The sequence below is a fragment of the Misgurnus anguillicaudatus genome, chromosome 10 (assembly GCF_027580225.2).
Source record: "Misgurnus anguillicaudatus chromosome 10, ASM2758022v2, whole genome shotgun sequence".
NCBI lineage: Eukaryota > Metazoa > Chordata > Actinopteri > Cypriniformes > Cobitidae > Misgurnus > Misgurnus anguillicaudatus.
The window spans coordinates 11,975,245-11,992,962 of record NC_073346.2 but is presented as its reverse complement, the minus strand read 5'-3'; the positions used below and the strand labels follow the sequence as shown (position 1 = coordinate 11,992,962).

Here is a 17,718-nt window from a genome sequence, read left to right as displayed (position 1 = left end):
TCGGACACCACCAAAAATGGATGTTCCCTCAAATAGTGCACTATTTAAAGGTAGAGTCCATGATCTCTGAAAGCCAATGTTAAAGGACAAGTTCGGTATTTTACACTTAAAGCCCTGTTTTCAGATTGTTTATGATGAAATAGAACGGTTTTGACTGAAATTTCGACATATGCGGCTGCCCAGAGAATTTTTGGGTGTTTGTGTTTCAGCTCCTACCTTTACAATGGGTTTAATGGTGCACTGGAACAATCCTTCCTAAAATGCATTAAACTTTCGTTTACAAAGACGTGAAACTCACCGAGTGGTCAGGGGTGTTCACTGGTATGCTCACACAAAAATCGCTGCAAAATACGCATTCCAACAGGTTTTTATCTTAGTTTTTGTCAACTCCATTGACTTGTATTAGTTGTGCTGTGAGGTACGGTATTACTCCGCGCTGGGAACTTTGTTTGTATTCTTGCAATTGGCAAAGGTGGATTATCGCCACCAACTGGGTTGGAGTGTCTATTATTCAAGCTCTAAGCGGAAGAATGTACGGGTGTGAGGCGTTTGGAAAAATAGGTCCACAAGTTAACAACGAATGCTAAAACAGCTGTTGGAAAGCATCTTTTAACGCAATTTTTGTGTGAGCATATCATTGAGTACCCCTGGCCACTCGGTGGGTGTCACGTCTTTGTGGGCGAGGGTTTGATGCATTTTGGAAGGGATTGTTCCAGTGCACCATTGGACCCATTGTGGAGGTAGGAGCCGAAACACAAACACCCAAAAGTTCTCGGGGCAGCCGCAAATGTCGAAACCCCAGTCAAACCCGTTCCACTTCACCACAAACAATCTGAAAACAGGGCTTCAAGTGCAAAACACCGAACTTGTCCTTTAACATTTGAAATCACCTAAACAAACGTGCCCCTACCCCAATAGAATCTGAACCTTCTGTTGATAGACCCGCCCCACACATAGGCAACCCAGAGAACGATGTTGGTTAGTAGACACGCCCCTTACTGCTGATTGGCTAATGTGTGTTTTGGTAATCAGCCCGACTTTCTTTTCCAAAGCGTTTTTCAGATATCGTGCACTCCGCCTTTAAGGGTATAGGGAGCTATTTCGGACACATGCCATGACTTGCAGTGTGTTAGTGTCGATGTTGTACTGATAACCAGTGATGTGTTCTCATTGGTCAGTACCTGAGTTGCTGGATGAGGTCTTCTCCCTCTTTGATGACATTGACGGTGACCTGCAGGGTGGTCTGCTGTTGCTGACCGAAGCGTTTGATGAGCTCCTGCACCGCCTCCACTGATTCGGCATAAACATCATCCAATAACTCCTTCTGAAGCTCCTCCAACCACGTCCACAACTGTGGAGCAATGATGTCATTACCAGCCAATCAGATGACAGACATACGTATAAACCGGTCGGTTAACCACTAGATCTAGAGGAAATGGTGTGTCACACAAATAGATTCAGATATTTAATAAATGTGTGGAAAATCTGAATGCATGTGTGTGAGATAATTATTTTAAATAATTATTATAAGTTTGGTTCTTTCTAATGCAATCTAAACAAATTACCCTCATGCATTATGATGTTGCGTGTAGTGCCAGACACCTTTTGGGGTCACTGTATTTCATACACAAACATACAGAGTTAGACTGCCACCAAACTGTTGGTGCTGTTATTGCTTGTGAAAGCTCTTGGTATTGGGTGATCTCACAAGATTAGCCATCTGCCTGTGTTGGCATGTTAAAGATTGTGTCTCTTGCCACAGCAGGTCATGCCACCTCCTTCCACACCTCCCCATTGTCTTTATCCAACTCCACCTTTCTCTTTTTCCAAAACTCAAGCCTTTAACCCTTTATCATAATGCACACCTCTCTCAGATACAGTGATGTCTGTTACCCAGCCTGCCCTAGATAGCAGATGGCTAACATTATGCCATATGGAGACATAAAGATAGTGTTGTTATCCCATATAAAGTATAGCACGAATCATGTATACAGTGTCAAGTCATTATCATTGACTGTTAAAGGAATTTAAATGAAGAAGGAGGAAATGCTTACATTGAGGTCCAAAACAGTGGCTAAATATCTATATGTCCACGTATATGATGGTAGAGACAGTGGCTACATGTTCATATTTTTTGCTTAGAAGCCTCTAAGTTAGGGGTACAGTCAAAATAAGACTCACAAATAAGACTACAAGGGGATTTATTACACTGTAAAAAAGTTGGTTTAACTTAAAAGATTAAGTGGTTGCCTTAAAATGTTGAGATAATACTAATTTCCTCAAATATAATAATATTTCCAAAAATATTAGCTGAAACAACAATGTTTACGCAACTTTTTTGAGTTAACTAATATTTTTAAGTTGAATTAACTAAAAAAAATATAATAATAATAATAATAATAATAACTAAGGCAACCAACAAATCTATTTTTTACAGTGTATTAAAGCAATTCATAATATTTAATTCGTACTAGGGCTGTCAAAATTAATTGCATAAAAAATAAAAGTTTGTGTTCGCACAAGAATATATTTGTATATAATATATTATCTATCTATCGATCTGTGTGTGTGTATATATGTGTATGTAATATTATTATCAGGGTTCCCACACCTTTGTTAACTTCAAATTCAATTACCTTTCAAGGACTTTTCAGGTCCAATGCCCTCAAATTCAAGGACTAAATGTGGGGACACATTTCAAGTGAGAGCAAGGTTACATCGTGTTACCTTTTAAGATACAATGTTACAGTTCCCTCTCAAGGGAACTCGCGCTGCGTCACTGCGGTGACACTTTGGGGGTAAGTGCGTCTGAATGTGTATATCAAATTCAACCAATGGTGAGGCTTAACGACAAAGACAGGGTGAAGCGGGAGCCAGGAAGTAAATCGCTATCTGAAATATTGCCAAAGACGGCGTTACAGGGACGCAGGAAGTATGGCAAGGGAGACGCAGCGTCTCGTTACCTTCTCAGGGAACAACAGGTACATACGTAACCGAGACGTTTTCATGTGTCAAACGCAACTATGCAAAAAAGCATTTTGGTATGAATCAACATTCGCATTCAGAAATATATAAATTTAAAGTAAACAGTTTAGCACGTGTGCTAAAAAAGTCTTATTCTACACTACACAGGGAATAATATGGATTTTTTTCCAGAAAACTTAAAATAGATTTAAGCACTTTCAATGATCTGTATCTATGTATGTATATTTTCAAAAACTTCCCAGGGCCTTGCATTTTTTCCCCTAGATCCACAAACTTTCAAGGATTTAAAGGACCCGTGGGAAACTGTAATTATATATCAAATTCTAAATATATATACAGTACTGTGCAAAAGTCTTCGTCCACCATCACAAGCCTTGTTGTTTTAGCAAAGTTTTAATGTCCATCCATATTTATTTTTCACTATTTTTTTAAGATACAAATAAAAATACAAGAAATATGTATCCAAAATTAAAAACAAACTATTTTCACTAAATGTCTTCTTCAGGCATCAGTCAGTATTTAGTGTGACCTCTCTTGGCACGAAAAACATCTTGAGCTTTTTTGAGGTGATTGAAGTCCTGAAGTCATTTGATTAGAATTAGAAATTAGGATTTAATTTTATTTAGGTTTATAACACGGCTCTCTGGAATGCTTGATTCTGATTGGTCAGTTGAGACATTTGCAGGTTCGTTCTTTTCAAATAATAACTGCTCCAAAGTAATAACGCATAGTCGGACTACTTGTATGTTTAAAATCCCTCCGCGCCAACAAAGATTACTGTTTGGAGCCATCTTGTGACAAACACTGGACCACCACAATTAAGAATGGAACATTTTGACATTCATTTTAACATGTACGGAAAAAACAAAACATTTAAACAGTGGCTAGAAGAACGAACAACGACAAGACACAGAGAGCTTACTGAGACTGAACTTGACAAAATAGAGCATGACAGTTACGAAGCCAACACCAAAAAAAATAAACAGAATGGGCATTAAAACTTCTCAAAGACTGGCTGAAAGAGAAAAAAATGGAGACAGACAAGTATGAAGCAGAGGATCTTAATAAGGTATATTACGATCATTTTATGCATCTGTGCAAAGTTTCGCGGAAGGATAAAAATGTTAATTTAAAACAAATATGCCAATAAAATGTTTCAAATTCATATTCATGTCCAGTTTTTTTCTTATGTTGCAAGTAGCCGTGTAATAAGCGGGATAATGTAGAGGCAGCCGGTAGTTATTGGGAAATAAGCCCCGACAGTGTGATCAGGACCCGACGCGAAGCTTACCGTATTTAAAGGGGCCATGGCACAAGACTTTTTGAAGATGACAAATAAATCTTTGGTGTCCCCAGAGCACATATGTGAAGTTTTAGCTCAAAATACCATATAAATAATTTATAACAGCATGTTAAAATTGCCACTTTGTAGGTGTGTGCAAAAATGTGCCGTTTTGCATGTGTCATTTAAAATGCAAATGAGCTGATGAAATTCAAACACTTATTACAATGATGGTGCAATTAAAACTCAATTGTGCTTTTCTCTGCACTAAATGGCAATGCTGTGGTTGGATAGTGCAGATTAAGGGGTGGTATTATTATAATAAGAGCTCTTTATGACATCATAGGACCTATTTTTTCATGTGCTTGTAAAGAATGGTTTACCAAAACTAAGTTATTGGGTTGATCTTTTAACATTTTCTAGGTTAATAGAAGCACTGGGGAAACATGGCAAAAGTCAGATTTTCATGGCCCCTTTAAGAGATCCTGCAGCTGCCTGCTAGTGCTCAATGGAAGGGGAGTTTACCCTAAATACGTTACACTGGATGTAAACACAAGGTGACCACAGATGACAGAAAATCATAGGGAGAAATTGGGATGTAAGCTGGGCCAGATTTAAACCCACATCTCCCACATAAACACTAAGGCTTAATGCATCTAGAGCAAGTGTGCTAACCACTAGACCACAGCTCTGGTCCAAAATTTGTCTTGTATTTATAAATACCTTTGCCCATAAAAGTACGAGACTTTCCGCCCCCAAAAATGAGAATTAAAGCACATAACCTCGTCAAGCTGAAGTGTAGCATTTCTAACCTCTTTGCTGTGAGTGTGGAAGGCTACAGACATGTCGAGCAGGACTTTGCGCTGTTCCACGCGTCTTACGAAGTCCTGGATGCGGTCCTCTAGCTGATGGGCCGCCTGATAGATCTCCTCAGGGTCACACTCGCCCGTCTGTGCCAGCTGCTCTGCAGCCTCTAGGAGTTTATCAGCGTTGGTGTAGGTGTTCTGAGAGATGAGCACAAATAATGTGATCGGATGATCATGCAGGAAATGTTTATGGTCTGAAACGTAAAATGTTCCTACTTACCTGAGCTACTTCTTCAAAGTCTTCGTGACGTTTCTGCAGTGCCCGAGCCCTGTGGAGAGACTTCCCCACACCTGTGTGCTTACTAAGGAAAGCCTCACCATGGTTTTCAATCCAATCTAGGACCTAAATCAGAGAGGTACATGAATCAGAAAGAGAAGAAAGTTTATCCATGTTACTTAAAAACACATACACTCATAAAAATAAAGGTGCTTCACGATGCCATAGAGGAGCCATTTCTGGCTGAATGGTTCCATAAAGAACCCTTTAACATCTGAAGCACCTACTGTTTCACAAAAACCTCTCTGTAGTGATCAAAGATTCAATAGACTATTGAAAAAATATGAGAGACATTATTCTTTTAAGAACCTTTGACTCAAGGAATCTTTGAGGAACCAAAAAGGGTTCTTCTGTGACATTGCTGTGAAGAGTCTTTTCAGGTGGGTGGGGGTGAACTTCAAAGCTAATTCATGCATTCTGACTTATTGACACTGTTTAAGAGTTGGATTCAAAAAAGGATTTGGACTTGAAGTGTCAAAAAAGCAGTTGGCCTTGATGGAGTATTTCTGTGCCCAATGCACTTCGACAGGGTTCGTAAAGTTTCAGAAAGTTTTGAAAGATTCATACGTTACAATCTTGCTTTTTTATGGGCAATTTCAGAGCACGAAGTACAGTGGAAGTCCAAAAAAGTCTGTTGTTGTTTGTGAGAGAAATCTAAGCTTGGAACCTAGCATAATAGAAACAATGAATATACGTAGTTTGTTTATCCGGTATAGCTGCGGAGATGTGCATATGTGTTTGTTTAATGCTGAATTTCGTTGAAATGGAGCGGTCATGAGTAGCAGGCGGTAAGTAAAACTGCATCAAATATCTGTGTTTTGTTGGCAATCAGCGCGCAAGTGCATATAATGTAAATGACATGTAGTGAATCATAAGTTATCCTGAGATAGTGGGATAATGTTGTGTGTGTGTTGCTTGCTTGTGAATCTGTATTTTATAAATCTGATAAAACTAAAGACTCTTTGGTGATATGAAGGATGTAAAACTACTCTATAGGTACTCAAGATTAACATGTGATTAGCAGAAACAGTGTGTGTCATTTGAGCTTTATGCACCCTGAATTTTTAGGAATGTAATGCAAGCCCAACATAAGATGGGTAAAATAAAGTAAAGGTTAAAATACAACTAGCATGACATGAAAAATGTTTTGGGACTGTTTAACAATCTCCATTCATGGTTCTTACAGCTTTTGACCAATGCATGGCTCTTAAACCTTTTTGACCAGTGAATTTCCATTTGTCATTGTGATATGCATTTGTAAAAAAAAAAAATCACAAACATGGCACTTAAAAACATCCATTTCTAGCTAATGAAATTTTTTCAAAGCATAACTAGAAGAATTTAAATTCACTCAAAAGGGCAATGCAAATGTCCATGCAAATGTCAACCTTATTATGAAAAGTAAAGTTTTTTAACCACAGTTTTTAACCATACTAATATGTCAATATTTGGTGGTTTAAATACCTATGCAAACTCTCTATTAAAGTTTTTTATAATTATCATTTTCCATAGTTAAGTGCAAATTCAAATATCAAAAAGTTTAAATAAAATAAATATTAAACGTTCTTTGAAGAGCCGACCCTTCACCATTTGATGGGTATATTTCTAAAAAGTGCATTGTTTCCCAAAAAAGTGTTCTTTTTTGTCACATCCACACTTGTATACTTTCCTTATTTAAAAAATAAACATCGGTATAGACTGATATTCTTCTGATGTCTGGACTCCATCATCAGGGGTTTATTGGTGATAGAAAATTTAAATTTCAAGTATTTGACTGCATATTTCACATGCATAACGCTGGAATTGCTCATTTTCAGAGTTTTTTTTAAACATGAAGAATTCCCAGACTATTCCAAGCCAAATCTTTAAAAGCACATAAAATGTGTTATTAGCTTGACTAGGTTTCCAGTATAACAGCAGGGGGCGTAACAGAGCAGCAGTATTCAATGCGACAGCTCGACACCTCTACAAACATCAGCACTATAAACGCAGTGAGGTCATCCTGCAGATTAAGACTCTCATATCTGTCCTGCTGGTATTTATGATGTTTATCGTTGATATTTCACTATAGAGGCTCGTATCTAATGCTTACTGCAGACTTGCATGAGCATATGAATGTCTATGATAGATTAAACTATTACAATTTATTTTCTTTATTTTAAGTAGCAATGTAAGCATATAGCAATTAAATGCTTTTAACAAAGTATTAAATGTTTGTTGGTGCTTTTAATTATTACGTGAAATGGATTTTAGCACACTTAAGTCAGACGGCTCATATCTGAGCGTATGAAAAGTCTCCCACCTGCCTATTAAAGACGCCGCAGCACACCGCATTAAACACGTCGAGATCTTTCCTCATGCATATTTCATTATGACACCTTTGATCTGGCTCGACATGCCACACGCAGAAACGTTCAGGACCGGGTGTGTGGTGGCATCTGTCATCACACGTGCACGTGTGTGTAATTTTAAGGAAATCATTTGTGGTGCAGATGTTGAGTCGCCGCCTGCTCACGTGCCTGACTGTTATCCGATGTCTGGGAGGTTTAGAGGTCCCCTACGCCTGCATCATTTTATGGGGCAAACCCTCGATATAATGAGGCTGCCGAACACGGTTACCATGACAACTGATTCCTAACTCGTCTGGGAGAGAAGAGTTTAAAAAAAATATCATGGTAACGGTGTGGGACAGACTGAGTGTGAAAGAGAGGGGGGGGGGGGGTTGTTAAAGGGAAAATGTTTCTCATTTAAAGAAGTCCCTGAAGTGGCAACACATAAGGATTTAATGCACAATCTCACTTTCAAATTTATATTCTGTTCTCGAATGAGCAGTCAAATCATATTTTAAACAGATAAGAAGTCACTTTATATTCAACATAACGACGCCTCACAGGCATTTTGACTATAGCCATATTTCACTAAAGATATTCGAAAAATGAGAAATGAGAGATTTTTAAACAGGTGCACATCATTTATGAACCGAGATTTGAGATTTGTATTGTTTCACAGTGTAATTTGCATATTTAAATGGAAACTTTATAGTTTAATAAATCAGGTTGTGTTTTGTAACATTAATCCTTATTAAAGATGTGCAGATTGAAAAATCTGTAAGGATGTCCAGATATCCGATGAAGCAGTAAGTCACTTGAGAAAATGCCTTACAGCATTTACTGTGATTTTTATCATGGGTAAGGCATCTTCTTAGGTATGATTTGAAGTAAAACACCTAAAAACCCCTAAAGAGTAAAGTAAAATCACTTTAACACATACAGTACTGTCATACTGCTTAGAAAACCTCAGCAATAGCATTGTAATAAAATGGCAACTATCTATTAATTGTGAATCATCATTCACATACCAATTTACTTTCTTTAAAACATATTTTCGGATAAAATGGGATATACAGAAAGAGAAAAGGCAGGACGTGGTTTTGATTTCATCTTTTGGGAAATCACTGAATTAGGACAATTTGGTGTTCAAAAAGTATCCATACAAAGCCTATGCCAAGCAGGAGTAAATGCGGCAGGTGTGTGAAGTTTTATTTTAAGTAATTATTTAAGTAATAGACGTCTGACCTGCTGGACGTCCTGCTGGAAGACGCAGAGCTGCAGGCGTTGGTGGAGACGGAGTTTGCGGTGTTGCCAGATGTTCTCCAGCTGCCTCTGGTGATGCAGAACCTCGTGAATGATATCCAGGACGTGGTGCACAGCCTTGGAGTAGTTTGCGGAGGCCGTCAGCGAATCTGCACTGCCTGGGGTCAAAGGTCGCTGGAGCTTGTCTAGTAGGGCTTTGCCATCCTGACTTACCTGGAAAAATACAAATCTAATGAATGTAATGCAACTTCTCGAACAAAATAATAATTGCTTAAAGGACAAGTTCGGTATTTTACACTTAAAGCCTTGTTTTAAGATTGTTTATGATGAAATAGAACGGTTTTGACAGAAATTTGGACATATGATGCTGGCCCGAGAATTTTCAGGTGTTTTTTGTATCACCTCCCACCTATACAATGGGTTTATAGGTGCACCGGAACAATCCCTCCCAAAATGCACCAAACCCTCGTCTACAAAGACGTGAAACCCACCGAGTGGTCAGGGGCGCTCACCGACATGCCCACACAAAAATCGCTGCAAAAGACGCATTCCAAACAGGTTTTATCGTAGTTTTTGTCCAACTCCATTGACTTGTATTAGATGCGCTGTGAGGTACGGTACTTGTTTGTATTCTTGCAATTGGCAAAGGCGGAATATCGCCACCAACTGGGCTGGAGTGTCTATTTTTCAAGCTCTCAACAGAAGAATATACGGGTGTGAGGCGTTTGGAAAAATAGGTCCACAAGTTTACAACGAATGCTCAAACACCTGTTGGAGCGATTTTTGTGTGAGCATATCAGTGAACACCCCTGACCACTCGGTTAGTTTCACGTCTTTGTAAATGAAAGTTTAATGCATTTTAGGAAGGATTGTTCCTGTGCACCTATACACCCATTGTAGAGGTGGGAGGTGATACAACAAACACCTGAAAATTCTCGGGCCAGCAGCATATGTCGAAATTTCAGTCAAAACCGTTCTATTTCATCATAAACAATCTGAAAACAGGGCTTTAAGTGTAAAATACCGAACTTGTCCTTTAATTATTTATTCTTCTGAACAATGGGCGAACCCGAGTGGGCACGGGAGGGACAAATTGTACCTCAGAATAGGCAGCGCTGATGTGTTCATAAAGACCCTGGTGGTGATGGATGGTGTCTTCAAGGTCCTGCAGCTCGGAAGGAAGGTCGCCCTCTCCACAAGCCTTACACCATGAGTCCATGTTGCTCATGTACTAGTAAATCAAACAAACCCAAACGGTGAGATATATCGTCCATAAATTCATAATACCAACAGACCAACGATAAAGTGTTTAAGATGACCTTTTGGCAGCTTCTGAGGAATATAGTTTTATATTTATGTTTATACTGCGCTTGCTCTTTTCCTATAATTTATTTTTGTGGTTCCCTTAGATTTGCCTTAAAATATCACTGTATCAACAAACTTTCAACATACACATAATAATGTTTTCTTATATTTCATATACTTGCCTGAGTGGGCAAGTTTGCTTTAAACATCAGTACAGAATAAACAACTGTATTAATAAACCTAGGCTTGTGTCATTTATTACAAATGTAATTGTTTTATTCTGTTAATCAAATAATCAAGGAAATAAGTTTTAAATATGGGGTCCAGAAGGTTCTCCCCAAATAGTTTCAAGAGAAAAAATAGTGAAAGTCTACTGTATAGCAAATTATTTAAGTTTGTAATTTGCTGTCTTTATAATATAATAATTACTACAGTATTTATCTAACGCAGTTTAAACATTCCTTCAAACAAAATATGGATATAGAATTTTAGGAAATGGGTTCATAAAGCTAACATAAAGTTTGAAACCCGGTTCTAGATCATATACAATTTTGGTCGATATGGTTTGATGTGCCATTCATGATGACCCCAGCAGATGGTTTTGGATGAGCTTTATGTGCCAACTGTTTGAATCCCTAAACCCAAAAATGAGCATCCGTAATAGTGATAGCACCACCAATGACTCTCAGTTGGCCAAAATGTTATTTTTGACACACCCATAGGCTATCCATCACATACATGCACAACAACATGCATGCTGCATATACATTTAAGTCACCACAGTCTGCACATTCATACGTTAAGCTGAAATAAATGTAGTTCTCAGCAGATACTTGAGCTCTGGGCCGCCCACCACTGAGTGTTTTACAACAGAAAGAATAATTACATTACAATTTATCTGAGGGAGACTGGTCTACGTTTGCCTCACTGGAGTATAAATATATTCTGAACATACAGAATTTAATAATTCCTATTAATAATATTGGCACAACATAATAAATGGTCAAAGAAAAAAGATAAACAGATTTCAATTATTTGTCCCGGACTGCACAATAATGCATGCATTAGTTGATGCTAAACTATATATTGTGCACCACTATTATACAAGGATATTTACAACTATACAACTTTAGCATTCCAAATTTAGTCGAAGAAGTAAATTGTTTTTCAAAAGTAAATGCACATAAACATGCACAGAAATATGACATTTTATGCACACATGATTTATTGATGCTTCTTTATGTCAGAGTGTAAATATTGTGGGCCTTTCGAAGCATTATTAAAATGATCTGGACTGTCAGCTTTTGGCTTATACCCTAGAGCGACCTTTTCTCTGACTAAAGCTAGGGCCACAAAATTTTTTTTTAAAATGTAAGAGACCACAGACATCGACAAAAATCGACGATTTAACACGTTTGTTCCTATAGTGTGTAGACTGCTGCTATGTGGTCATGACAGCACACCAAGCCCCATCAGATTAACTTCACAAACAATGCGAGTCTCAGCTGAGGACATAGGAAATCGCGCGAAGATCTTGCAATGTTTCTCGCGTCCAAACGTGACTTCACAGTAAACAAACATGGCAAACAACGGGCATAAAGAAATGTCATTAATACAATGAACTCCTTTTTTAAATGTCTGATGTCCATCTCAATTTGGACTGTGCATGCCGCGCCATGTAGTTTTTATGGTTTTATCTTTCATCTGTTTGCTTTCTGATTGGGTATCGTTTCGTTTAACGTGACATTCTACAGAGTGTGTGTGAGTTTGTCTTCGGGGCTTCCCCCACACAACAAGATTCTTCTCGTAAATATTCAACATGTTTTGCGATCGTTCCACTGGCTAATAAAACACTGAATCTAGACAAATTAATAAATATTTAAAAATATAGGAATTTTACTAATTCCCTGCCAGCCTTTTTTTTTTAAAAGTTGCCCGGCAGCATTTTTTGTGATGTTCATAAAAGTTTCACAAAATGCCTTTCAGGAAAATTTTCTTCTATAAATATATGAAGAGTTTGGTTCCAAAATGCAATAAATCCATTTTGACAAATTTCGGTAAAAACGTGTTTTCTATACCAAGAAAGTGACTGTCAGGATCCGGCCATTGTATCCTGTTTAATATTATGTCTTGTCATTATGGCTGGGTTCTGACAGTCCCATGTCTTAAGCCCGGAATACACTGCACGATTTTTGTCCTCTTATAAGATCATTACCTTATCACACTGTGTGACATGTATAGTTTAAACTCTGGTACGAGAGGCGTGTAGACTGTACGATGATGACACGGAAGCTTCGGCGGCTGCGTCACGCGTTGCGCAACGTCACCAGCATGCGCTCGTGGTAAACAAATACCAGCGGCAGGTCGTAGCAGCAAACACACTGTGCGGTAATCATGCCGAATTTCTGACACTGCCAGAAAACTATCGTAGGCTATCTTTGGACGCAAGACCGGGAAAACGGCCGTCTTTGAACCTCTCTCACTGTACGACATAGGACCAACGATGCAGAGCCACGATCACAGAAATCGCGACGATAGTTTCACGATGGCAATCTTTCGTCTGGGACAGCAATTTTCGTGCAGTGTATCCCGGGCTTTATGTGAAGGCCCATGATCTTGTGTTTTGAGTCATGTGCCTTCGGTGTCTCGTCTCCTGACCCCGCCCCCTTGTTCTCCCTGTTAATTGTTTAATCATTAGTTTATTCCCATCACCTGTTCCTCCCTTGTTATCTTGTTTAGTTTTTGCTATTTAATCCCTTTGTATCCTTGGTCCTGTGCTGGTTCATTTTGTACTATTCATGTCACCTCAAGTCTTGTCAATCTAGTGTTTAAATGAGTCAAGTCCAGTTAGTGTGAAGTCTTTTGTCTAGTGTAGTTTGTCCATTAGTAAAGTGTCTTGTTCAGTGTGATTTTGCCCCCACGTGGGCTTTATTTTTCTGTGTATTTATTAAAGTGTTTTCTGTTTACCCCGACACCGTCTGCAATTGGGTTCTTCCGTCTCCTGCTCGTGACAGTGACAAGATGAAAACCACTATTTTCACATAGCATCTTTAGGTTATAAAAACATAAAAAATTTAAATCCATAATTTGATTTTCAAAGATTTATTATAAAAACTAATTATTTTTTCCACAAAATGCTATAAATCTATTCAATCAATGTATAAATTTGCATTCATCTTTTCCATTTTATATTTATTTAGTTGACTAGTTGTACACACTGATTAAAACATTAATTGCATTAATCAAAACACTTACTTTGTCATATTAAGAAAGAACACTGTCATTGCTGCTGTTATACTTGGCGTCGTCGCTTAACATTTTTCACAGTTATCAGCTGTAAAATGTTTTAGTCCTGCTCGATTTTCGTTGACTTTGAGTAAAATAATGGAAAATTTTTCATAAGATCCCCTGGGGTCAATGTTTTAGCATGACAGAAACTTGATTCTGTCGGGGGGACAACCACCCGAGTGCCTTTCGCGTAAATTATTATTATTAGATGTTGATGGCTTACATTTCTTTCCAGTCACAGAAAACCATCACAGGTTTATCAATGCAATTAAAGTATTATTTTGTTTTGTTTTGTTGATCACGAAGTATGAGGAAAACTAAGATTCCGTGTACTCAACGCGCCGCCATTGTTTGTTTACATTGCGTGGAATGGTGCGCTGTAATATGTGGAGCGGATTTATTGCATTATGTAGAAAAGGAGGAGTGGCGTTTATTGCGTTTTGGGAAAAGGGAGAAAAGATGACAGAATAACACGGCAGATATTGGATTTTGCGTAAAATTAGGAATTTACTTTTAACTACTGACCTGATATAATACTGATTTTGTCAGTAACAATTTTTTTCAAAAATGGCGTTTATCGCGTTTTGGAACCAAACAATTCATATAAACATACAAATATATCAAATAAACGAACAGACCCTCTGCTTTCAAACAAACAAACAAAACGGGAAAAAAACTTTCATCCTATCTTCATTTGTTCTCTTTTTATAATCTCTTGAATATGGGTATTTTTTGTACAAAAATGCCAAATTTCAAGCAGAAAATTAAAAGCTGAAAAAATTGCATTTTTGTAAAGAAATTTTGTTAGAGATCAGATTCAGAACGGTTATCAAAATATACACAGAGTTTAAAATGTGTAAAATTAGTTTTTGCTTCAGTTTTTTATAAAGTGGGCATCTAGTGGATCACAGTAGAATTACAAATTACTGTAAAAACTCAGGAACGCGTCATTGACAGGGAAATGTTTTCTCTTAATTGATGAGATATCTCAAATATTGCATATTTTTGGCTGTGTGGGACTACCGTTTTAAACCTCACCTGGTCAGTTTTCTGATGGAAGTTAGCAGACATTTCTAGCAGTGTGCTCCTCTCATCCAAAGCAGCGGCGAACGCTTTCCACTCCTGTTCTAGCTGACCTGAGATCTGCTGGATCTGCTGGGTGGCATAATGACCCGACTCCAGAAGTCTGTTCCCCACCGACATGATTCGACTGATGTTCACATACACATTCTGGAAGAGAGCACAACCAACACTCTGAATGATGTGCACACAGCATCACTTCCTAGGACAAATTAAAACCATTTTTAAATATGAAGTATTGGTGTTTGGTTTGAATGTTGCTATAATACAAAATGTTTAACAATAAAATGTTTAGCACCATGAACTAACATGAATAACTTTATTGGCATTAACAAAGATGAATAAATCCCGGAAAACAACAGTGTTCATTAATGCATTTACTAATGTTAAAAAAATACATCCTTATTGTAAAGTGTAAAAAAAATCGCCTTTCACAAGTTAATATCATAACTTTTCATTGTTCAATCATATCCCAATTTATAAAATCCATTCCAAAACAACATAATTTACAGCAAAACGTCAAATGAAAATACATCATACTCCATAGATTTAAATGTTTTGCGGATTATGTTTCTTGTTGATTTTTAGTGAAAGTGTTCTGCTCTTGGATCAGTTTTGTTTACGCTTCTCCTGTGAACGTGATTGGCCCTGTATGCACAGGCTGAAATCAGACATTAGATCACTGAAACACACTTCATGAGTCGAGTTTGTGCTCACTGATGTAATGGGAGTGGCTAAATTATGTGTGTTCTTTAGGGAGAACTAAAGTCTAGTGCTGAAGAGCTCTGGTTACCACGCCGCTTCCTCACATGGGGGTAATTACACAGCCCAGAGGCATTTAAAAGGGTACTGGATCAATACACATAGAGTTGTCAAATGAAAACCTGATGGGGCTTTGGCATCGGCCTGCATGCATCAATGCACTGCTGCAGTCGTGTTTGTGCACATAAAAACCTATGGCACACATTCGCATATAAATACACAAACAAACTCTTTCCAGTTTAGACTTTTTGATTTTTGAATGCAAAGTGAATTTTATTTTCTACAAAGTTTACGATTCAACTTTTGTTGAAACTTTGTAATAGTGATAACACCACCAATAAATATCAGTATTATGCTAAATGTTTTATCGGTATACCCATGTGTCATAAATTAACAGAGACCAGGAAAAATAATGTAAAAGTGACCACTTTGACCAAATCCTGCCTGCATGTAGGCTATAGATAAGTCACTGCAGCCTGCATGCACACGTGCAACTTTAGTTGAAATGCATTGCTAGCAGATGAGTTTAGGATGTAACACAGGATTACTAACTCTGTTTATCATTCACCTCAAGCTTGGTTTCAGAGCTGCTTGGAGGAGATAGACATGCACCAGTTAACACAAACCCCTCTGTTATATATCAGAGGCTTCAAGGAAACAATTAAGAGTCTCTGGTATCTCATTTCCATGTAAATCTAAAGCAGCTTAAAGTAACTGCTGGCTAAACATAGGCTAAATATAATGGTTGATATTGTCATGACAATAACCTGCATCTGGTTTCTTTGCTAAATTTACTTTTTTATGGAGGTTCATATGAAATGAGTTGGAAAAAAAATGAAAAAGAAAATAATTTTTGGGTTTGATTTTTGATTAGTAATGTAGTTTAACATTTGTACATCTAACTGTACTATATTATGAATGTGTATAGCCTACTTTGGATGGTTGCGAACTGCCAAATGTTACCAAGCAGTAACATGTTTCAGCCCCTAGAACTAAAGAGCAAAAAAAACAGACATACAGACTGACCTGAACTCAAGATTAGAGTAAAGCTCAACCTACCTTTCCACAGATCACATTACACAACGTGAGCAGAGCCAAGACACATACCACAGAACAAAAGCATTTAACACACATACTGGACCCCTAAACAGAGACAGTCATGCAAGGACACTTTACACTTTACTATAAAAGTCCCCTTACAAAACATAAAGCTCAGCTGTGAAATCATATTAACAGGCAAAGTCTGAAAGAGTTCACCCTAAACAAGCCTTGTTCTTTAATCACCCAAAGTAAAAAAACTAAACCTATTTTGACAAATTGAGTCACAATGACCTTTTCAAAGTACACAAAATGCTTATTTCTCTCAAATATTGTCTAAATCTGTGTTAGTGTGCACTTCTCTGTTGCCAGATCATCCACCTCACAGGTGTGGCATATAAAGATGCTGATTAAACAGCATGATTATTGCACAGGTGTGCCTTAGGCTGGCCACAAAAATAGGCGACTCTAAAATGTGCAGTTCTACTGTATTGGTCAGAAAATTAGTCAGAATCTGGTGTGGCCACCATTTTGCCTCATTTCTCCTTCGCATAGAGTTGTTCAGGTTGATGATTGTGGCCTGTGGAATGTTGGTCCACTCCTTTTCAATGGCTGTGCGAAGTTGCTGTATATTGTCAGGAACTGAAACACGCTGTCGTATACGCCGATCCAGAGCATCCCAAACATGCTCAGCGGGTGACATGTCCGGTGAGTATGAGTATGCTGGCCATCCAAGAACTGAGATGTTTTCGGCTTCCAGGAGTTGCAGATCCTTGCAACATGGGGTCGAGCATTATCATGCTGCAACTTGAGGTGATGGTTGTGGATGAATGGCACAACGATGGGTCTCAGGATCTCTGTACATTCAAAATGCCATCCATAAAATGCACCTTTGTTTGTGGTCAATTCGCCTGCCCACTGCCACCATTGATCCACAATGTTGACATCACCTAACCGCTCACCTACACAGCGCCATACACACTGTCTGCCATCTGCCTTGTACAGTGAAAACTAGGATTCATCAGTGAAGAGAACACCTCTCCAAAGTGCCAGATGCCATTGAATGTGAGCTTTTGCACACCCTTAAGTCAGTTAAGACGATGCAGCAGCTGTCCGGGTGACTGGTATCAGACGATCTTTGAGGTAAAAGAGTTGGGCTGGTGTGGTTACACATGGTCTGTGGTTGTGAGGCCGGTTGGATGTACTGCCAAATTAAATTCACAGGGAACAGGTCTGGTGGAC

At 38.2% G+C, this 17,718-nt stretch overlaps 1 protein-coding gene across 5 annotated transcripts in view; it reads right to left on the bottom strand.

Annotated features, from left to right (window-relative positions):
* triob (trio Rho guanine nucleotide exchange factor b) overlaps positions 1 to 17,718 on the bottom strand; it is a 152,778-nt gene that overhangs the window by 70,448 nt on the left and 64,612 nt on the right. For all 5 annotated transcript variants that reach the window (XM_073871877.1, XM_073871873.1, XM_073871874.1 and 2 more), the window contains 6 exons: positions 14,635 to 14,826; positions 10,103 to 10,234; positions 8,986 to 9,216; positions 5,354 to 5,476; positions 5,080 to 5,271; positions 1,182 to 1,351 (listed from right to left, as the gene is read on the bottom strand). In XM_073871877.1, coding sequence (XP_073727978.1) covers positions 1,182 to 1,351; positions 5,080 to 5,271; positions 5,354 to 5,476; positions 8,986 to 9,216; positions 10,103 to 10,234; positions 14,635 to 14,826 — 1,040 coding nt within the window. The remainder of the gene's footprint in view (positions 1 to 1,181; positions 1,352 to 5,079; positions 5,272 to 5,353; positions 5,477 to 8,985; positions 9,217 to 10,102; positions 10,235 to 14,634; positions 14,827 to 17,718) is intronic.